Below are 23,570 nucleotides of genomic sequence, written 5' to 3'. Positions count from 1 at the left end.
TGTGGTTAAAGGAGACTGTGTGTGTGTGTGTGTGTGTGTGTGTGTGTGTGTGTGTGTGTGTGTGTGTGTGTGTGTGTGTGTGTGTGTGTGTGCATGTGTGCATGCATGCGTGCGTGCGTGTGTGCGTGCGTGCGACACACTACCGACCTGCCCTCCAGCACACACCAGCCGCAGTAGGGATCCCTCAGTGCCACACAGGACTGGCAGTCAGTCTTGAGGTGGCACTTCTGCACCGGTACCTTCATGATCTACAGCCATAGGGAAAGAGATGTTTATATAAGCAACCTAAGCATCGAAGGGCCATGTTTTAGCTGCATTAAATAGAAAGTAATACTCCACTCTTTGGTCTTGGTGGTCACAGGCAAACAACAGCAGCTTTTCAATGGGAGAGGTAACCAGATCTTGCTGTAGATTCTTATATAACTTGGGACAAATGGAAGGTTTGGCCAAAGGGTAGTTCTAGAGCAATGGTTCGCAACCTTTTCTGGATCTCAGACCCATTTGGACCCATTTGTTTTCCGGCTTGAATCGATGGAACCAACGTAGTATAGGTTAAGTTGCCTTATTTATCGGTATCGCAATGAAACAGTCCAGCCGTTTAAAAATGACTGGATTAAATTAATATTTAGTATGGTTCCTATACTTCCTACCTGAAGTGTGACCTGTTCATACACTGTGCTCTATGCATTAACCACTTTATTTTACATTCAACATTGTTACAAAATGTGCAGATTTAGCTGATCTACAAGCTCACACCAAACCCAAAATAGGGATAGGGACGATGGCGTCAATGCGATTAACCGGGTGCTGATGTTCTGTTGACATGTTCCAGATGCCAGTCAATTGGAGTGACGTCATTGGGTATTCTATGTAATGACATTGTCTCACAACAATGTCATCATCACCACCATGTCCTTTAAAATGAAACGTCAACTAAACAAAATGTCATTCACCAACTTTTAACAACAAATAAATAGTCAACACTGCTGAACACTTCTCTTTGCTGTGTAGTGCAGATGATTAGCAGAACCTGATCTGGCCTTGTGATCTTTCTAAATACACTCTTTTGGGATTTAGCAGTGGGGAAGGGGTGTTCCCCCACTAACGTTGGTATTTTGGTTACCTGGCTAAATCCCTAAAACACCTCCGTTACCCGTTATATTATGCATAGGTGTGGTTTGGGCATTACAATAATTAAACGAATCACCAGTCCACGTGCCATTGCCTTTAAGAGATCCCTTATGCGTTGCCGTTGCTATATTGCTTCATAGCCTAAGCCCGTTGCTGCCTTGAAGTCTCACTTGTGCTGCACCCGCCTTTTCGGGCAGCGGGCTGAATAGCGGGCCACGTTGCGGGTAAAGGCGGAGCCCTATCTCCTCATTGGTCAGTAGGAAATGCACTGAGGACATTAGCTGGAGCACTCACGCAATATAATTTTGAGTATGCATGCAGCCATGCACCTCATCGTACTCTAGCACCTCAATGGCACTACAACCTCAATGACACTATTAAGATACTCGAGGGACCAGAGCCCACGTACCTGTCTAACTACTTCAATAGAATGAGAAACGTCCATGGGCACAGCTAGCACCAGAGTGAACTCCACGCTCATGCTCCCCATCCCTCACAGATTCAGCAAAAACATGGAGATGAATACATTCTACAATTATGATACCAAAAGTGTGTCCAACAGTCATCAAAAAGTGTGACTCCCTGTCTGCAATTCACAAAAAAAGTCTTCTAGCTTGCCAAAGAAATTGCCCACCGCTGTTTTCCTGTAAATACACTTTTGCTGCTCCTAGTATTGATGTTTTCTGGTATAGCATTGTAAGTCGTTATATGTATTGATGAATTTAATACACAGGACCACAAGTGGAAACATGCAACCCCTCAGGGTTTTTTGTGTTATCCTTTTTGCATGATTGTATAACCGTACCTCTGTATTTTTTGACTGATCAAAGTATAAAATCAATCAACTACCAATAGCAACAGAAAGAAAACCGTATACTGAAATATATATACAATTTGACTTACTAGCTGTCACAGATTCATAAACCCCTGTACATAATGCACGTCTGTATTTCACTAATAAGAACGCTTCTTGTTTGGTAGCTAGCTGCACCAAATTAGCAGTGTTGATTGCTGTTTGTGATCAGCGAGACCCAGTTAAAGATGGTTCCATTATTTAACTGTTGTTTAACAGTAAATAATAATATAATGGCACTCCTGTCCTATTTTAAGTCTAGAAGTAGGCTAATAATCACATTCTAACAGTATAATGTAAATCAGGAGTAGGCAACCTCGGGCACGAGTGCCAGCATTGGCACAGGGGAGGTGGTCACTGGCACACTGGTGTGTGAGAGAGATATTCTATTTATTAAGAAGTATTCAAAAACGTTTAGTCTGTGAAATGAAGTCCCCTCACACTGGCACACTGGCATACACTGGTGTGTGAGAGAGATCTTTTATTTTAATATTAAAAAGTATTCAAAAACATTTAGTCTGTGAAATGAAGTCCCCTCACATCTATTATATATAAATTACACCCTGCACATAATTCTACATTCACTCAAACTCTGGGCTCTGAGTCTGTGTGAAAGAAAACAGGCCACATAGAAAGGTTATGTACAATATACAGCCTATGGATAATCAAAATCAGATGGAAATATTACGTTTTCATGTGGTGACATGATTCAACTTTTGTTGATACGGCTCACTGATTATCAAGAACATGAAAACATGGCACTTCATGTTGGCGACCCCTGATGTAAATTACGTTATTTTGGTATTCAGTGAGATGTTACATTATAAAATCACTACAATTATAAACAAACACACACACACACACATTTTCAGAGAAGAAACATAGCCTAATTTTAGGCTATGGGTGGAAGGGGGGGGGGGGGGGGGGGGGGTTAAGGGACCTGAATATTGGATTGGGGCTTTCATGGTGTTGGATGTATGGACTAATCAGGCATTACACAATCTAAGGGCTATTTATGAAAGTTGTTGACTCCCTTTCACTATAGGCCAGTGCTAACAGATAAATTAAAGCATGACACGGAATGGAATCATTAAGGTCTGAATGCACAATAGCTTTAATAGCTTATATGGCTTCTCGTGATAAACATGTTTTGGGGTAGCTTGCGGGACGGGACCCACTTGTGGGCCGCGAGGGTATTGCAAGTGGGCCCCCAAATAATTGGCAAACATGGTCTTTAAATCCTTGACGAAAGTAGTTTTCAGTGTGATACCGCTAAATAAGAACTTAAAGTATACTACGTTAGTTCCACTGAACACAGTCAGAACACAATCAATTGCTTGAACGTTTAAATAAACACCCTCTGAAAGAAAATGTGTGCGTACCACCCACCTGACCACTTACAGTAATTGGCAGCCAACCAATATTTACAGTGAATCTGCAATTGAATACCAATTATTTTTTACTACAGATAGTGGGCGATGCTTCACAAGCAGCTAGCGCAATGTGTGTTGGTGCTAATGGACAGGCGACATAAATCTCACACTGTGAATTTTGACCCTCAAATGTCTGCTAAAGCAACCAACTCTACCACCTCTCCCCCTCTCTTTTTTAGCTTCTAAATTTTTATCCCAAGATTTTGTAACCCAGTTTTCTTTTTCACCCAGTGCCAATTATCTAATGTAATCCTGGGCCCTACACTTTCTCTGCCAACCTGGGGAGGCAGCGGACTGACCTCATGCCTCCTTCTATGCATGAGGAGTCCAAGCTGCTTCTTTTCACCTGACAGAGGGGAATTTCCCCGGCCGGACGTAGCGCGTGGAAGGAACACGTTATTCCGACCAGTTCCTTTCCCCTCCATCAGGCGCACCGGCTCTCCCCCTCTCATGGAAGTAATTGACACTAAGTTACAACACCAACTTTGATGAGGCTGCATTGCTTTGTTTTTAAAAATATAAGGTTTTCTTTATTTTTCTTCTCTCCTACGTGGGCGATGCTTCACAAGCAGCTAGCGCAATGTGTGTTGGTGCTAATGGACAGGCAACATAAATCTCACACTGTGAATTTCGTTTTAATGAAAGCCACAAGTCAGTGTGAGATGTTTCAGAGGGCACCGACCGCGGGCGGGCAGACGTATACGTATATACAGTACCTTCTTCTCTGTGGTGATGTAGATGTGGCTGTGGCTGAGGTCAAAGAACAGGTTCCTGTTGACCTTCTCCCCCATGAGGTCTCTGGAAGTGCTGCCGTACACGTCTGGGTTGCCCATGGTCAGGTGGACCTAGTGGAGAGAAATCAATCGATCAGGTGTGCAGTCTAGAGCAGGGCTTTTCAACTGACCATGTGTCACCCTGAATAAGAATCAACCTGGGAGGGGACCACTGTTGAGTTTTTCATACTCTGTGTGTTTGTGTTTCTGGCATACTGGTAGACAGGGAGAGAAATGTAGTTGCAAAAGGTTATACAAAGAAAGAAAGAAATAGCAAAAAAAGAAGGAAAAGAAACACTTTTTCTGTACACTCTGGGAATTCTGCCAGAACACTCATCCAGAACCTCACAAGGGGATGTGTTTCATACATGTACCTCTATTCTAATGAGGTGATCTTCTGTACTAGTGGGTAAGCTTGAATAAGTGCTATTGGAATGGAAACACACAAGCCTCCTCAAATTGGCACTGATAATGATAGTGTTCGTTGCTGTCGGGAGGAAACCTCATAACTCAATTTGTTAGGTTTTTGATTTTGTTTTGGCATAAATCAGTGCTATTGAACACCCTTTACGTCTGTGTTTACGTCTTTGTGTTGCTAAAGTGTTGATCTACACAAGTGATTCACACCAGCACACACCTCCAATATAAGAATGAGTGGCTGTATGCACAATAATCAAGGCTGTACATACTCTGAGGTTGGGCTTTGTAGCAGGGATTCAGTATTCAGTGTTTGGTTAATGCAATGAGGAGAGGAGAGGAGAGGAGAGGAGAGGAGAGGAGAGGAGAGGAGAGAACCTTGGAGACATTTCCTTGGCTGTTTCCCAGGAATGCGATGGTGTGATCATTCTCCACGGCCACGGCTACAGCTGTCAGCAGGCCCTTAATGGTCACCACTGCCTCCGTTTGCAGGGCAAAGTCTGGCTTGCTGGCCAGTGGGGAGGACAAGAAGTCTGCACCACACTTATAGGTGTTCACCATGTCCTTCTATGAAGAGCAACAGGAAGGAAACATGGAAGATGTGTGTGTGTGTGTGTGTGTGTGTGTGTGTGTGTGTGTGTGTGTGTGTGTGTGTGTGAGAGAGAGAGAGAGAGAGAGAGAGAGAGGGGGGGGGGGAGTAATCAATAACAAGATCTGCAGTCATCCAACAGAGCAAAGCAAAAGCTAAGATGTAAAAATGTATAGTGATGAGTTTTTACATTATTGACCGAACAACAGATAAAACTGAAATTACGGTAACTAAAGATCCACACTCTCTCTTGTATGTCAGTTATTATTTGAAGTGATAATGGAGGGAACCGTACATCAATTTTGGACTTGCAGAACTCGTCCGTCTTGGAGGAGTAGGGATTGTCCACGGCGGTTTTGCCTGAGATTTGTCCCGAGTCACTGTAACAGGCTCTGATGATGTCCCCCAGGCGCTCGTTGATGGCGTTCAGTGGGTACATGCACAGGGCAGAGTCGGCACTGTGCTCGTCCGAGCTCGCCACCACGAACAGCATCTTGTGAAAGTGCATGACGGTGCCGTGCGTGGTCGACTCGGTCATGGTCCGAGCTAGTTCCTTGCCCGGAGAGCCTACGAACGCCGCCTGCACCTTGTTGTAGCGGTTATTCCCTCCGCACTTCAGCTGCAGCTCCGTGTGGGAGTAGTAGTGAGGGTCGCGGTCGCCCTCACAGAGCCGGGACACAAAGGTGAGGTTCTTGTTGTCTGACCCGTCGAGCGTCCGTGAAAACAGGAAGTACACAAAGCCGTCCTCCTTGAAGGCGTAGCGGAAGTCGTGCAGGTACTTCGGCACGAACGGCGCCGTCTGCACCGTGGACGCCTCCACTACGCTCTCAAACACCACCCAGTCGCGGTAGTCCTGGAGGATACGCGTGCTGATGAGCTTGGTGCTGTCCTGGCTCCCGTAGCCCTTCCCCACCATGAACACGTTGAGGCCGTATCTGTCCTTGTCCTTGAACGTGGACATGACTCCCACGACGTTCACGCTGTCCTCGATGCTGGCCACGTACGTGCGCTCGCCCTTGCTGTCCATGTAGTACAGCTGCTGCTCCACGTCCGTCAGGTTGAGCAGGGAGCAGATGCCGCGGTATCGGCTCCCGCAGACGACGAGCGAGCCGTTGGCAGGGTGCACCAGCAGCAGCTTGTTGTGGTTGTCCATGAGCCGTGTGTCGAAGCAGGCCGAGGCGGGTGGTGTGCACGACCGGGAGTCCATCCTGGGCCCCGTCTCGGCGCGCGCCTCCCGGCGAAGCGACGGCCCCAGTTGGTAGACGGCGTTGACCGCCCCCAGGTAGATCCGACCGGTCTCCGGGTCCTGGACCACGTTGTTGATGGGCGTGTCGGAGGTGAACTCGGCCACGCGGGCGCTCTCCTCCTGGCCTCGCGAGGCTGACACACAGACGAGGAGGAGGAGGGAGACCCAGCTGGCCATCTCTAGGGAGGAGAGAGAAGAAAGGGAGAGAGGGCTTTTATTATAAAGTCAAGATTAAATTAAATATTACTTTTTTTAACCCTTCAAGATACTGTGCGGTTTGCACCTATTAAGTCCTGCCTTGCCATCCTATTTCACAAGTCCTTTCAACTGTACACGGGCTATTTTCAGCAAATATTCGCCCGTAGGGCTGTGTAAATGAAATGCATTCATTTACACAGCCTCCTGTGCTATCAGGGGATCTCACACACACACACACACACACACACACACACACACACACGCACACATATTACTATACCTGTGAGGACATTAGCCTTTTTATATCCAATCTACAAGCACACAACATGTCATGCTGTGACACATTTTGAGCTTGTAGATCGGCTATTTTTCACTTCAGTGCACGACACCGACACAACCCCTTAACCTCAACTCAACTAAATTATATAGCACATTCAACGTGACCACTGACCAGGTCAACCAAAGTGCTGCACAGATTAAAAAGGAAACAAAGAGCAAACAGTCCAAATATTAGCAGACAATATAATAAGCACAAACAAACAAACATTAGCCCAGTGCGGGAAAATAAGGCTACCTCAGCTGTCACTCCACTTCAACCTGATTTGATTTGATTTTTTTTTTTATTGTTAAGGATCCCCATTAGCTGGTGCCATAGCAACCAGCTAGTCTTCCTGGGGTCCACATAAGAATAAACATTCCAGTACACATACAAATACAAATACACAATTGTTAAGAAGTCAGTATAACCTGAAGAAGGCAACTAGTTTGTCGAAACGTTGGTATCGGCATCGGGACTACGAGTTGTGCGACCTCTCCTTTCCATTTTAAAAGAAGTCAGTATTCAACACACATTATTTCGGATAAAATTACAAGTGAGAGCGGAAAAAAGAAAAGAAAAAAACTAACACGCAACACTTCACGGTATCAAATGGGATTTTAGATGCTTTTTAAACGTTAATTTAATGTAAATGCAACAGAGGTTTCGAGGCAGGTTATTCCAAAGTGACAATGATCTATAAATAAATTATCTCCTTAGAAACCTAACCTAATTCTAAGCGCAACGGGGAAAAGAAATATAGATTTTTGTGAGGACCACCGAGTCCTCCTCACAATGTCTATTTCTGAAATTCTACTATACTTGTGGGGACATTTGGTCCTTGCAAGTATAGCAACGCACACACACACACACACACACGATGATGGTCATCTGTAGGTCAGCCATCAGTCAAGCACTAATGGGGAAATCACAGGGCCGAGAGAGAGCACTGTATGTGAAGGGCATCAAGATTCGGAGGCCCCAGACTACTGGGATAAAACTAATGAAAGATTCCCTACAGTGCACAAATCACCACCGCAACTGTTATCAAATGATTTCACTGCCTGCTACAAAATGTAACACGGCCTGTGTTATTTGAACTTTAATTGACTTGATATCAGAAACAGTGGTCGTGGGAAGAGAGAGAGAAGAGACGAGCCTCCATGGGCGGAGGGCTAAAGTGGGGGCAGATAATTATGCCCAAAAATGTCTTTCAAATAATTTATCAAAACATGACATCCAGCTAAAGAGCTTGATGTAGCTGCAGCTTGCTCTGTCTCTCACCCCCCCCCCCTCTCTCTCACTCTCTGAACGAGCACAATACACTCTGTTAATCTTTCGCTCTCTGTTTCTCACAATCTCCCTCTCTGCAAGAGCACAGTGCACTTGGTTAAGGATATTTGTTGACTTTGTTTAGGGAGGGGGGAGTCATCACACAGCGTTGCGTCGCCCCCCCTCTGAGCAACAGGTGGAGGCCCTCTGTTGATGGCTAACGGCGGGTGGTCTCTCCCTCACCTCGGATTGCTCAGCCTGTGGTTTATATGTGGAACCGCGGCGGGTGGCCTTCAGGCGTGTTTGGCCACGTGTTGTGTGTGTGTATGCTGGCATGTTACACACTCCTTCGGCAGGTATGCAGCGGCTCACAGTCACACGCTGCGATGGTAGGCCAGATATCCTCGCTTGCACCTAAGCCCAGTCACGCCCACAGGCAGCCCATACTTGTCAAATTGAAAAACCCCTGATGTGAGTTTTATGATGTTAAAGCTGCCTTCCCCCGCCTCGCCACACTAAGTGGGAAGGACCACTGATTAGACTTTCACCCCGCAGGGCTCACTTCATTTCACCCAGCAACTCCCATTTTGTCGCTGTCGGGTGGAAACCCTGTATGTCCAAAACTGTTCCTTCTTTTTATTAATGATCTTTTTAAAATATTACAAAAACAGTGAAAAATAGCAGATCTACAAGCTCACACTTGTAGATTGGCTATTTTCAAACATTTTGCTGTGACACTTTTGTATGATGAAGTGTTGTTCATTTTACGGACAAACGAAATACGAATGAAATAATGGAGATCTGAGCTTTCTGCCCGACAGAAATGATTTGCATTAAAGTGGCCGTGTGTTGTCGCCCGCCTTTGCCCCGATTACTCCCTGATTTTATTTGGCTTTTCATTCCCCTCTCCCCCCAAACAAACCCATTTCAGTAGGTAAATGTATCTGTCCCTTTTTTTAATTTATGCCCTTAAATAATTCCATTAAAACTGAAACGTTGCAATCAACTTCCCTCTGTTATTCGAGGTGGCGAGAGAGCGAGAGCGAGAGAGAGAGAGAGAGAGTGTGTGTGTGTGTGTGTGTGGTTGGTTATTACCGTTTCAATTAAGAAGCAACTAAGAGGCAGCTACTACTATCGAGGTTTGACTGATTGTTGACCTCTAAATGACCGACGCTGTGCATTCGTTTTTTTGCTGTGGTGAGTTTCCGTGTGCCTGTGTGTGTGTGTGTGTGTGTGTGTGTGTGTGTGTGTGTGTGTGTGTGTGTGTGTGTGTGTGTGTGTGTGTGTGCGTGTGTGTGTGTGTTTAGACATTGTGAGGTGGTCCTCACAAGAAACATGGTGGTTTTATAGTTAAAACAATATTTTGTTCTTGTTAAACTTACAATTGGGAAAGTTCAGGTTAGGATTAGACATTTGAAGGTTAGGTTGAAGTGAGGTAGCTGAGGTAGCCTTATTTTCCCTCACTGTTTGCTTGTGCTTATTATATTGTCTGCTAATGTGTGTTTATATTTGGACTGTTTGCTCTTTGTTTCCTTTTTAATCTGTGCAGCACTTTGGTTGACCTGGTCAGTGGTCACGTTGAATGTGCTATATAATTTAGTTGAGTTGAGGTTAAGGGGTCGTGTCGGTGTCGTGCACTGAAAAATAGCCGATCTACAAGCTCAAAATGTGCTTATAGATTGGATATTTTCTGTGTTTAGAGCTTATGGAAAAAAGGCTAGTGTTTGTGTGCGTGCGTGTGTCCCTGCGTGCCTGCTTCCAAGCGGCGAATCCCTCACACACAAACATAAAAACTGAACGAGCTTGTGTGCTGGCGATCGTTCCGTCGGCATGACTCAGGGCTGCTCACAAAAGCCAATGAGCCGCTAAATGATAATGGCAGTTGATGGGCTCTGGAACACGGATAAGAATAATTAGGTGGATAACTGCATTGTGTGATGTTCCCGCAAAATGGACACGAATAAGCAACACGCGGCTCTCGGTGAGGTGGAAAACCTCGTAAAATCGTTACTTTTCAGGAAATAGAAAAGGGGAAATTGTGTTCCAATGGATCCAGTGCATTATTTAGTCACACCTTGTTCATACTTCATACTAATTTGGTTGAATAGGCTACTTATGAAACCATCAGACAGACTTGATCAATTCAAGGCTAAGGTTCAATGTGGTCAACTGAGGATTTTGACTGGGTGTAATTGCCCTGTGCAGACAGACTCTAACAGTATAATAAGCTGATCGTTCCTCTGAGTGCTTCTAATGACGTGTATATTATCTCGTGGGGGGGGGGGGGGGGTTATATGCACATCCATGTCACTTTTGCTTGCAGCACAGGCAGTGCCACTGAACCGTTCACATCCACAAAAGGTGGGTTATGTTAGGTCTAAATGTCTTTCTGTGACATCTGAAATTAGCTGTTTCGGTTCCATGGACTCTCTCCACCAAATACAAACGCGACAAAGCAACTCTTTTCCATGTGACAAGCACAAAGCGAGTGTACCATATACCACAGTCTTCTGGGGTGTTCATTTGAGTTACAAAAAGAAAACCCAGCTCCCACAGTCCACTTTGACATAAAAGAAAAGCCCTCGGCTATTCGTGCAAGTGCTACACCAGTACACATACAATGCCCACACACACACACCACAAATCAAATCCTGACGTGTTTCAAAGGGAACTTGTTCCATGTCTGCTCAGGAGCTTCAAAGAGATGTGAAAAGAGGCAGGCATCTGGTTGACGGCAACGCAGACAGACAGGTGGAACCCTGGGACGTCCATCTCTCTTGCTAGACAGACTGGCCCTCTTCACCACGCCTCCACACGCTGATGTACGTGGTGGAAATTAGCCAAGTACGTGCAGTGGTTTACTGTGGACTTTTTTAACTACTAAAGTGACAAGTCCCGCGCTCGCACATACACGCGTGTTGTTGTGAGGTTGTAGATCTGCTATTTTCAAACTATTGTATTATTAATATTGAAAACTTGTAATATGGGACATTCGGCATAATATAATGGATATTATGTCAGAACCTGTTTTGACATTCCATATGTTGATCCTTCCACATCCATCCTTCCTCTTCGATGTCTCCCTTTTGACTTATACCGGTCCATTCAAATTTCAAACTCTAGACGGGCCCGCCTAAGTTATTAGTGCAGCGCCCGGCAGGCGGAGAAAACTGGAGTTCTCATCAGGCCTGAAAATTAAGGCCCAGCCCTACCTGCTGACCTGTACCGACATTCCATAGGTTGATCTGACCTCATCAAACCCTGTACACTCAAGACATGCTCCTTATATGGCCAGTACATATGTTGATCTGACCCCCCCATGCCAAAGCGCCAGTGCTCGCCCAGCAGTCTGCCGTCACCCAGGTGGATGTGTGCATCCTCTGCCCTTTAGGACGAGGTCGCTCCTCGCCCTCAGGCGTCTTACTGGTAATGAGTAGGCCTACATTTACTTTATATGTACATTTTTATGTCAATACTTTTGTACTTTTCACTTTCACCATTTCTACACTATCACTAAAGAAGAGTATTTTCTCAACCCGCCTCCACACACTACTGTGTGGGGGAACGCCACAATAGGGAAGCACTGTAGACGACATGTGGCCAATTCTAATAAATAAGAAGTTGCTAAATTGAAGCTGTGTGCCGCCACAATGTCAGCTTGCAGCTAATGAAGCCTCCAAAGAGGCCCCAGATATACGTAGAATAATGAAACACGGCAAGCACTAGGGGAAAGTACACATCTGGAAAACACCCACCACGCTCCCTGAGAAACACGCCGTTGTTAAATTAAAATGGACTTTCCACGATAAGAGGTTGAGCTTACCTCAGGAGGAAATATTTAAGATAATTGCTCTCTTAAAGGAAAACCGTACGTACGTCGGGTTCCCATTCCCATGTTGTTATTTTGAATGCACAGCTTTATCCGTGTACCTGGAAATTAAGAGGAACATTTATTTGTGTAAGCTACAAGTACGGGCCTGAAAAGCGGAGCAGTGCACAGTGTTTGTGCGAGTGTGTGTGTGTGTGTGTGTGTGTGTGTGTGTGTGTGTGTGTGTGTGTGCACAGTTCTAGCTGACAGCTACAGAATCATCACCCTCACCCTCCACCCCCACCAGGACAAGTCCGGACATGAACAGCAGCTCTCAGCAAGAGGAAAACGAAAGATAATTGAAAAATGGCAGGTGTGCGCCTGGACACACACAGATTTGTACACTTGAGAGGTGCGCATGCGCGTGTCTGCACATGTGTGCGTCGTGTGCAATCTGTGCATGTGTTTGTGTTGCACGCAGCTTAAAGTGCTGACGAGGTAATCCCATCATCAGCCCCCCCCCCCTTCAACACACACACACACACACACACACACACACGCACACATACACATACACATACACATACACATACACATACACACACACACACTCTTCAGATAGCTGTGGTGTGTTGGGGGGGGGGGGGGGGGGGGGCTAGACCCAGCATGGCAGTCCCCTCCACCAAGCTGTCCTTTTCAACAAACACCACCTATCAGGACGAGAGTACGAGTGTGTCTGTGTGTGACAGAGACGGATAGCTCAAGAGGTGGAGAGAGAGAGAGAGAGAGAGAGGGGAGGGGGCTTGAATGACTGAGATGTGAAGATGAGATCACAGACGCAAAAAAAAAAAAACAGTCTCCTATGGCTGCTGATGCGGCAGGTTTTCGGAGCGCACCTCTCACTCATTAAAAACAAACCGATAGAATAAATAAAGAACAGACACCCTGCCCGCAAAACATAATAGAATATCACCCCCCGTACAGGAGCACCGTTCACATTCAGCACTTTTAGAGAGCGTAGGGGCTGCTTCTGACAGATGCCAGCGTGTGACAGCGATGGGGATGCGAGGGTTCGGAAGGAGGAGGAGGAGGAGGAGGAGGGGAGGGGGGGTGGTGGGTGTCTTCATATCGGTGCTGCGTTCGTTCACCGTTACACGCTGATAAAAGTGAGCGGACATTAAATTAGCGGCGTGTCGCCCAGAGGCTATAAGGGGAGGCCGGAGAGCGGGGGCGGGCGGAGAGAGTTGAGCTAGAGGTTAATGCTCAATTGCCGACAAGGAAACATGAGAAACTGGCGTTGTGATGTGGGAGTGGGTGGGGGTGGGGGGGGCGCACGTGATGGGGAAAACGCACCGAAACGATGAAGGTCGGGGTTCAATTCTTGTTCTTTGGGTTCGGCCATGCCGCCGCGACGTGCGTCATCAGCCAAAACGAGTGGTAGCATTAAAGGAGTCAATTAAGTGATTTTTTCACACAAACTCGTCTCAAAAACTTTTTTCTCCTATTATTTTTTCTCTTTGGTGTCACTCTTGGCGTGCCGGCGGTGCTCTTGTCTCGTCGCGGCAGTGTAATTGTTGTTTGAGGAGTGCTCAGGGATGCCGGTGCGATGGCAGCCACAGCGACAACGGCAATCCAATTTTCCAAATGAACAATTACCCCGTCGTCAGCGTTGGCACTTCATTTGTTTAGAAATTATTAGATTGACTTTGGAAAGCCATTCCGGCCACCACACACACGCATGCAGGCACACACACACACAAACACACGCAAGCGTGATTGCGTGCACGTATCAATGGGTCCCTGGCCTCCCCCTTGGAGGAGAGGAGAACAAGGCCCCAGCTGTACTAGTCTGAATACGCTTTAAACCTTTAAGCAGACTCATGACCCAAAGAGTACCTGGATCACATGTCTCCACACACACACAAACACTGTGTGTGTGCGCGCGTGTGTGTGTGCGCGTGCGTGTGAGCATGAGATAATATATATCCATGACCCAAAGAGTACCTGGATCACATGTCTCCTCACACACAAATACAGTGCGTCCGTGCGTGCGTGCGACAGAGAGAGAGAGTAAGTGTGATGTATAACGGGGGGAATCAGGACTCCTCTCTCTCCTCTGCGTCCCGTCGGCTCGCCACTCCTCCTCATTAGGACTGATGGCCTGTTTGTGTGCTTCTGTTTACCGCTCGGCTCTCAAAGCTGCCGCTATCTGCCGTCTGCCAGCTGGACACTTGGGCGGTGAGGAGAAGAAGGAGAAGACTACGACAACAACACCAAAAATAAAATATAAAAACTGCAAGACCACGCTAATAAGCACAAGCACAGGCGTGCGAGTGTGTGTGTGTGTCAGTATTCAAGCAAACGCACAAATCATTAAACCGCTTTCAACCCCATGCCATCCCTATTTCCGGCGTGCCACTTCAGGTGAAAGGTTCTCGAGAATATATATAGCTTATAGACCTAACGGCAAATGTGCTTCAATACGACGAGAAAATGGAACCATTCTGCCAGCTGCACAAAGTGCCTCGTAAATTGCACACAAGTGGCGCACAGCGGGCCAATTGCTGTGCTGTTTTGTGGCTTTTCTTTCGTGCATGATTATCCTTCTTTATATATATATATATATATATATATATATATATATAATCAATCAATCAAAACGTATTGTGACCTCTCTCTCTCTGGTTAGCCTGAGAGCTTGTGCTAACTGCCTCCTACCAGCCCCCCCCTCCCTCCCTCCCTCTCCCAGTAGCTCTCCAGTAGGACAGTAGTGGCTGTTTTCCAGTGTGGACACAGCTGGTGGACGGAGGGAACCTGATTAAACGGCTAGAGCGAGAGAGAGAGAGAGAGATAGAGAGAGAGAGCTTCGGAAAGCAAACCAAAATCTACCTCTGCCGCCAGAGCCCGCGGCACCGGCATCGCCGAGAGCTAGCACACGTGCAGCGGACGTATCAACGGTGGTGGTGGGGGTGGGGTGGGGTGGGGTGGGGGGGGGGGGGGTGCATGTCAGCTTTCTCGCTGAGCTCCAACCTGCCAAATCCTCAAATATGGCACGATTTTACCTTCAACTGGTTGCAACACAGTACATACCCACCGCCCACACATACTGTATCGTCATGTCTCACACACACACGCACACGCACACGCACACGCACACACACACACACACACACACACACACACACACACACACACACACACACACACACACACACACAATTAAGAAATCAGACAGGCAGGCAGACCGACTGGTTGGAAAGAATCCATTACACACCTTATTGCTTATAATGATTTCACTCTGCCAGCATAAATGCCAATGAGCCATGAAGGTGTGGCGTAATGCCTTTAGTCTCCCCGGCCCACTTTGCATTGGCTCCAAGTGGCATTACTAGTCTCGTCTTAGATTGACCTGTCGTCCTATTAGAGGATATGCACAAGTTACGCAAACTAGATACAACCAGTGGCTTTGGGGGGGCCGTAAGCCAATCCTCAAGCTGCTAATCCCCCTCCCCTCCCATTCCAGTGTTTATAGTAGCCCATCCCTAAACTCCAGCGGAGTGCCATGTTGTCTTGGATAGGCCACACCATGTGAGAGGGTTCATTGTCTGTGGCTGAGCGATAGGAGAAGCTTTGTGCTTTGTCCAGAGCTTGTGAGAGCTAACTCAGTAGGACAGAGAGGTGACCGTAGGGACTGGAGGACAGGAGGAGCCGAGAGGATGCTGGATGAGACATGGCTACAGAGGGGGAGAGAGACAGTGAAAGAAGGGGAGAGAGATAGAGAGAAAAGGGGAGAGTGAGAGAGAGAGAGAGGCCAGAGAGAGAGAGTTTGAGGTAGAGAGAGGAGTGAGTACCAGACAGTGAAAGGGATAGTCAGAAAGACATGGGGGGGGAAAACCATCAAACGCACGCATGCACACACACACACACACACACACACACACACACACACACACACAAGTGACAAGTTTCAATAGCTCCTTTGTGCGAGCTGTCACTCCTAAAGGGGATTCAGAGAGTGGCCAGGTGATGATAGAAATGACTAACATCCCATGGTCCAGGTGATGATATAAATGACTAACATCCCATGGTCCCAGGTGATGATATAAATGACTAACATCCCATGGTCCAGGTGATGATAGAAATGACTAACATCCCATGGTCCAGGTGATGATATAAATGACTAACATCCCATGGTCCCAGCGATTACCCAGCCTAGGAAAAGGTCAACCTGAAAAGTAAATGGCAAACGGTTTAAAAAGAACCCGTAGAACGACCTCATAAAAAAACAGAATTTACAGCATTTACAAGAAAGTGTCGATCTGCCGCCGCGCACAAAAGAAAATGGACTGCGCTATACTTTTAATTAGCCTACTGAGGAAAATCTAATTACACGACGGGTAAAGGGCCTCTGATGAGTGCACTGCTGTGCCATATATACATACATATATACACATATACTGTATACATCTCGCGTATTTCGCAGCTCTCCCACGTATACATATTCTCCATAAATCACACCTCGCTGTCCATCCACTTCCACTCATCCCTCTATATCTATACAGTTTCCATCCATCATCGCGGTGTCGTCTCAGTCCAAGCCTCGCCGGAGGGGGAGAGCTGCTAAGCAGGGCTTGACTAATGGCTAAACAAACACTATTATCAGGCCGCGGTCGGCCCAGCGAGGAGCTCCAGGAGTCTAGGCAGCAGCTGTGGCTCTTAATGCTTAATCCTCACTAACCCACTAGCTCCGTGAAGTGGACGGTCTGCTCAGGTCTGGTCTGGAATGCACAAGACCTGGCCTGACTGGACCCGAAGGTACTGTCCGCTCCCACACCAAGCACTGGGCCACTTTCAACATGGCATATATACGGTAGGCACGCGCACACCCACACCCACACCAAGCACTGGGCCACTTTCAACATGGCATATATACGGTAGGCACGCACGCGCACACCCACACCCACACCAAGCACTGGGCCACTTTCAACATGGCATATATACGGTAGGCGCGCACGTGCACATACCGACACCCATGCACACAAACACAAACACAAACTCACACACACACAGTTTAGTAGACTGTGTTATGAGGGGGTAGAAGGGAGTGTCGGCCTCTCGTCTCGGCCAATTCCCCCTCTTAAGAAGGCACAGGGAGAAGGTAATGAGCCTGTTCCAGCCACACAGCTCCCCTGATAAGGCCACTGATTGCGCCACATGTTCAGACGACAGGAGTGTATGTGTATGTGTGTGTGTGGATGTGTGTGTGTGTGTGTGTGTGTGTGTGTGTGTGTGTGTGTGTGTGTGTGTGTGTGTGTGTGTGTGTGTGTGTGTGTATGTGCCACCTGACCCAAAGCGGTCAACTACTAAATATCCCATGCTCACGAATCCGATATATATACTTTTTAGTTTTCCAACACACACAAACAAGACTTGTGCTCCAACAAACATAAACCAATCAGCACTCTCGGTGCACCATCTCACATTTCATCGTTTTCACCCTCACTTCCACACGTCTACACCCACCCACCACCATCAATGCAAACACACACACACACACACACACACACACACACACACACACACACACACACACACACACACACACACACACACACACACACACACACACACACACACACACAGCGAGCTACTCAGTGAGAGTGGGTGATTAGACCTGGGGAGTGGCGGCATGACCTTTTCCCTCTCGTTCTTGGTGTGCATGTGGTTTTATGAGTCACTGGCTGTAAACTCTCGCGGCGCCTGCCACTTCACAGGAAATGTCACTGCCATATATATATATATATAAAATGTATATACAGTATATATATGACATGGCTGGACAGGGACAAGGATTTGGGTGTGGGGGACAGCGAGGGACAGATAGAGGAGAGAGAGAGAGAGAGAGAGAGAGAGAGAGAGAGAGAGAGAGAGAGAGAGAGAGAGAGAGAGACACAGGGTCATTAAGTTGCTCTTATGTTTCTGTCTGTTAATTTATTTTCATTGTTACAGTATTGCTTGTTGTTCATTATTGTTGGGATGTTTGTTGCGTAAAGAGTTGTTGTCTCTGTGTGCGCAATGTTGACTTTTGTTTTGTTGTGCTTTGGCAATGTCGAACATATTTATCATGCCAATAAAGCCTTTGGAAATTTAAATTGAGAGAGAGAGAGAGAGAGAGAACGAGAGAGAGAACGAGAGAGGGAGAGACAGACAGAGAGTACGTGTGCGTTTGTGTAAGAGAAGGCTGTCACCAATCAATCTGAGTTTCTCAGCATTCTCTCTCCTCACTCCCGGGTGACAACCGGCGCGTTTTGCAGAAACACAACACACACGGCCTCTGTTGCGTAAACAAACCGGCCCTCAGAGCGCTGGGGGAGAAGGGAGAGGCGCGGACAGCACAGCTGACGTTTTGAACGTGTGCAAACCAAACACCTACATAACGTTTGCTTGTGTACTTGTTATTATTATTATATTGTTAGTATTAAAGCTGCAATTTCTAACTCTGCATGTCCTACACGAGATTCGAACCGTGGTCGCCTGCACGAGTGCTGAAATTCCTCCCACTGAGCCAGTAGAGCAGGCCTGCTTGCTCAGGGGAGACATTTAAGTTTCACCTTCAGACAGAAGTAGGGATGTGCCGATGAGACATTTTGGCCAATATCTATATCCGATAACAATTAAGGCCTTTCTCGGCCCCACCTCTCTCCTTGTGTTTTAGGATCCAAGATGGCCGTAGCACCAGCAGGGGGTGACCTTACTGGGCTGCGTTCACAAACTCAAGACACCGGTCTTGCGTTTGTCTTGTGTCTGTGTTTAATAGCCACTCCAATGCATTTCCAATGGAACCCTATGGTTTGACCAAACATTTTGTTTGATGGGGGGGAGGGAGGCAGAACACATCCATCAAAGCTGTGTTCAGACACAAGTCAGGAGTCAGACACAAGGCAAGTGTCTTGAATGCAGCCCAGTAAGGTCATATGTCGACCCCGCCCACTCACCTCTGCCCCACCCCCTCCTGGTGCTGCGGCCATCTTGGATCCTAAAACACAGGGAGAGAGGTGGGGCCGAAAAAGGCCCTTATTGCCGTTATGGCTTTACCGATGTCGATATGATCTCATTCTGTATTACAAATTATAATAATTATGAAAAATACAGGGTGTCTGCACTGCAGGCTTAGGCGAGTCAGATTTAACTTGAATATCTTTATATTTAATATTGTGACTTGTAGATCTGTTCAAGCTGTTACTTTGGGCTTGTTTATCTGTGAAGACAGACAGGCGATTAATCGGACCGTTTAATTAATCGTTCCGATTTGCCGATTAAGCTCCCATCACTAGACAGAAGCAGTTATGAAGCAGCAGTGGTCCTACCAGGAACTACATGTGTCAATAGAGGAGCAAATACACATTGTATAAAGCTCAATTATGCACTTGTGAATAAATTCATATTTTGTCAAATCTGTATGGTAGAGTAAGTTACAGTAGTAGGTTAAAGATGATGAACTTATTACACAGTGCAGTTACACAGTGCAGCTTTAAGATGGTCTGCCATACAAATTGGACAAAGTAACATTTTATATACAAAACAAAAGTTACGGACAAACACTCAGCCTGTTATAGCACCACCAGGAGGCTGACACATTTTTGGATATTACTCCTCCAGATTCTGTCCAAATATCCCACAAAGCGTTAGTATCTCTACACAGATTGGCTTTATTGGCATGACATTTTACAAGTGTTGCCAAAGCACAATCACAAATATGACAAACAACAACATAACAACATAATATCAAATCAAATAAAGCAGGTGGTGACATATTTTGCAGCCAAAACTGCACATTCTTTCTGTTCCCCCAGAAGGAGTGGTAATTTCTCCCTTTCTGTCATGCTTTGGAATTCTGGGCAATTTGTTTGAAAAACTCTTATATTTGTGTAGTTTTTACATTGTGTAAAGAAGTGTAATTCTGTCTCTATAGCTCTGCCTGTGTCTCTATAGAGAGCTCTCTCTCTCTCTCTCTCTCTCTCTCTCTCTCTCTCTCTCTCTCTCTCTCTCTCTCTCTCTCTCTCTCTCTCTCTCTCTCTCTCTCTCTCTCTCTCTCTCTCTCTCTCTCTCTCTCTCTCTCTCTCTCTCTCTCTCTCTCTCTCTCTCTCTCTCTCTCTCTCTCTCTCTCTCTCTCTCTCTCTCTCTCTCTCTCTCTCTCTCTCTCTCTCATTGGCACAGATCTCAGTGGAGATAGTGAGCCGATAGTGAGCCGTCTCTCTCTGTCTCTCTCAACGCTGATGGGCCAGATGACGCACGCCCAGGTTAATTAACTTTGAAATTGTGGAGATGATCAGTGCTTCTGCTGCCTGTCAGGCTGTAGGCTGTTTATGCCAGCCAAGGACCCCAGAAGAGAAGATTCTATAGGTCTATATATATCTATATATATATATCTATAGATATATAGGGGACGGGGGCCTTGACATGAAAATGTTTGAGAAGCACTGACTGCATGCTGTACAGCATCTGCGTCACAGGTACCAGCGTGTGTAAGTGTTAAAGCCCACATTTATACCGTCACATGCTGAAAATAGTCCCATCTAAATCATATAAATAAGCTCACAATGCATCGCTAATGTGGTGTAAAAAAGCATGACTGATGATATGTATCATCGACAATGACAGAGCTCGCACAAAAAAAATGTTAATTTCACCATCAAAAGCTTTGATGTGACATTGACGTGTTTCTCAATGTCTGGACCACCAGGGGTATAAATGCACCCTTACAGGTGAATGGGGGGGTTGGTGGGGTAGGGGGTGAATGAAATTATAAAGGTTGGAAATGACTCACTGGAAGCCTATAATCTACAATGTGAAACCCTCAGTGCTTATTTAACTCCATACAAGAGTCCATTTGGTACAATTTGTACACTGTCAGAGTACGTCTCCCTTACTGGAGTTACAGACCCGTAAGGAACCAGTTGGACCCCTGGGCCCCAGACCCAACCGTGCAGAACCAGTGGTCTACAGTACACACCCTTCCCAAGACCAACCAGCAACGGTATAGAGTCTGTTCTCCTATATGGCCGTGAACACAGCTGGACCCCCTACACATGGTAGCCTACTACACCACAATGCTGCACGCAGTACTTATCGTCAGCAAGACTGAGAAGAACATGTTACCAACGAGAATCTGTACGAAGGAACACCATGGGTGAGCTATAGAGAACAGCAGCCAGTATAGAATGAGACTACAGCAGGGACACTGGCAAAGACACCAGGAGCTGCCAGTATAGAATGAGACTACAGCATGGACACTGCCAAAGACACCAGGAGCAGCCAGTATAGAATGAGACTACAGCATGGACACTGCCAAAGACACCAGGAGCTGCCAGCTAGGTGCTGTGGGAACCGACACACGGGCATGGACGGTCCCTGCTTTCTGTAGGTCGTCTGAGGACCACCTACAAAGAGCAGGGGTCAGCAGTGCATGGCCGTGAATACTGAATTGGCTAAATTAAATTGGGGGAAAGAAAGAGAAAGAAAACTGAAGAATTGGGAGAGTTACACAGCTGAGTACATGTCGTCTGTGACTGTGTGTGTGTGTGTGTGTGTGTGTGTGTGTGTGTGTGTGTGTGTGTGTGTGTGTGTGTGTGTGTGTGTGTGTGTGTGTGTGTGTGTGTGTGCGGCTGAAATTGACTCCATGGGTTTGTATAAAAAGACAAACAGACGGACGTGCGCTGTCGGCTATGAAAAACACACAAGAGTCTCCAAATCCCATCCAGACCACAGCCCGATCCCGGCTATGATTGCTCTGTTCCCCGGGAGGCTTCCGCGAGGATCTGGGGCTCACTGTGATTGTTGATGGATGTCTGTCTATTGTTACGAGCGGCATGTGGCAGCACGAAGCCAGCACGAAGCCTGCTGCAAACTGGACTCTGTGGGTATTAGTGACACTTAACAAGGGAGTGGCCCTGTCACACAGCACCAGGACGATCCTTTTATCTGATATATCATTTCAATTTCTTTTATGTTGTTTTTGTGTTTTCTCCGAACTTGTAACATCAGGACCACTGAAAAAGAGTCCCAACCCTTTGTGTGTTTTCTGAGAATTAAATAAAGGTCGATTGATTGATTGATTGATTGATTGATTGATTGATTGACTGATTCAGGTATAGGCTTACACATGCATACTAATCATACCTGTTCTATGCTTTATGACTGCAATCACCATCAATAATTTCCGTAGCTTTTCTTTTAATCAAATGATCTTGAATAGTATTTTCCTTGAGCGGCACGACTTTGTGAAATCAGTTTAAACACTTTAAACCTAGTTTATACATCAGCATATACTGTACTGATGGACAGCAGGCATCTTGTCTTGATGAGAGTGCCTGTTGTGAATATGAACAGTGTGGATCAAATTTGTGATTAGGGTCAGATCAACATATGGAATGTCAGAACCGGTCCCTCTCATGACGTGGTGTGACACGACGCACTGACTGACTGACGGGAAATGCAGGTTTTCAAAGTAAATGTGACCTATGGTCGCAATTAGTAGCCGTTAAAAATAAGTGATGTTGGGTAGTTTTTCCCTTTGAAAGTAAATAAACAAGCCACAGAATAACACAAGGTTCCGTTTTCCTGAAACAAAATGACGGACAATATTGGAAAGGTGATTATTAGGAAAGCCAGACAATAATGTCACACAAAATCTGTCTTATTACTGCACAGCCATAAGATTTCCAATTAAAAAAGCAGACTTACAAAAAGGTCAGAGTTAATTTTTCTTCTCTCTTTGCATCCTAAAAATAACCTGCTTTAATCAGTCTTCAGTCAGAGATGAGCTGATCAGCTGCGAGCAGCTGTGGCGCGTTGCAGATAAGCGATCTGCTACCTCGTCAACAAAAAGGTCCCCGCTGTGTGTCATTAATGTCAGGTTGAGTGCACCGACATTCTGTCACAGCCATAGCCTGTAGATGAGGAGGATGAGCTGCTGGCCAAAACATATTTTTTGTACTAGGCGTAACACACATGCATACTGTGTATAGCACCCACACACAGACCACAAACACACATGCACACTGTGTAGCACACCCACACACAGACCACAAACACACACACACACACACACACACACACACACACACACACACACACACACACACACACACACACACACACACACACACACACACACACACACACACACACACACACACACACACACACACACACACACACACACACACACACACACACACACACACACACACACACACACACACACACACACACACACACACACCAACAAACACCTCAATTCTCTGCCGGGAGAAAAAAGGTGCTCATACACACAAACCACAAGTCGTGACAAGTTGGGAGTGTGAGATAGATAGCACCAATGTCTACCAATGGGACCCACATTCCAGCCTTTTATCTATGTAGCCTTCTGTTGATAATTACAGTTTCCCTCCCTGGCTCTGTGCGTGTGAGAGCGTGCATGCATGTGCGTGTGTGTGTGTGTGTGTGTGTGTGTGTGTGTGTGTGTGTGTGTC

The 23,570-nt window shown here is 46.3% G+C and overlaps 1 protein-coding gene across 1 annotated transcript in view; it reads right to left on the bottom strand.

The window, feature by feature from the left end:
* plxnb2b (plexin b2b) overlaps positions 1–23,570 on the bottom strand; it is a 204,363-nt gene that overhangs the window by 83,762 nt on the left and 97,031 nt on the right. Inside the window, exons 4-7 of the mRNA XM_080761560.1 lie at positions 5,492–6,621; positions 4,986–5,174; positions 4,134–4,262; positions 148–248 (exon numbers count right to left, since the gene is read on the bottom strand). Of these exons, the coding sequence (XP_080617686.1) occupies positions 148–248; positions 4,134–4,262; positions 4,986–5,174; positions 5,492–6,621 (1,549 nt within the window). The remainder of the gene's footprint in view (positions 1–147; positions 249–4,133; positions 4,263–4,985; positions 5,175–5,491; positions 6,622–23,570) is intronic.

Source organism: Protomyctophum bolini (assembly GCF_963924005.1).
Source record: "Protomyctophum bolini genome assembly, chromosome: 4".
Classification (NCBI taxonomy): Eukaryota; Metazoa; Chordata; class Actinopteri; order Myctophiformes; family Myctophidae; genus Protomyctophum; species Protomyctophum bolini.
The sequence above is the reverse complement of the archived record's forward strand: the minus strand, read 5'-3'. Positions and strand labels throughout refer to the sequence as shown.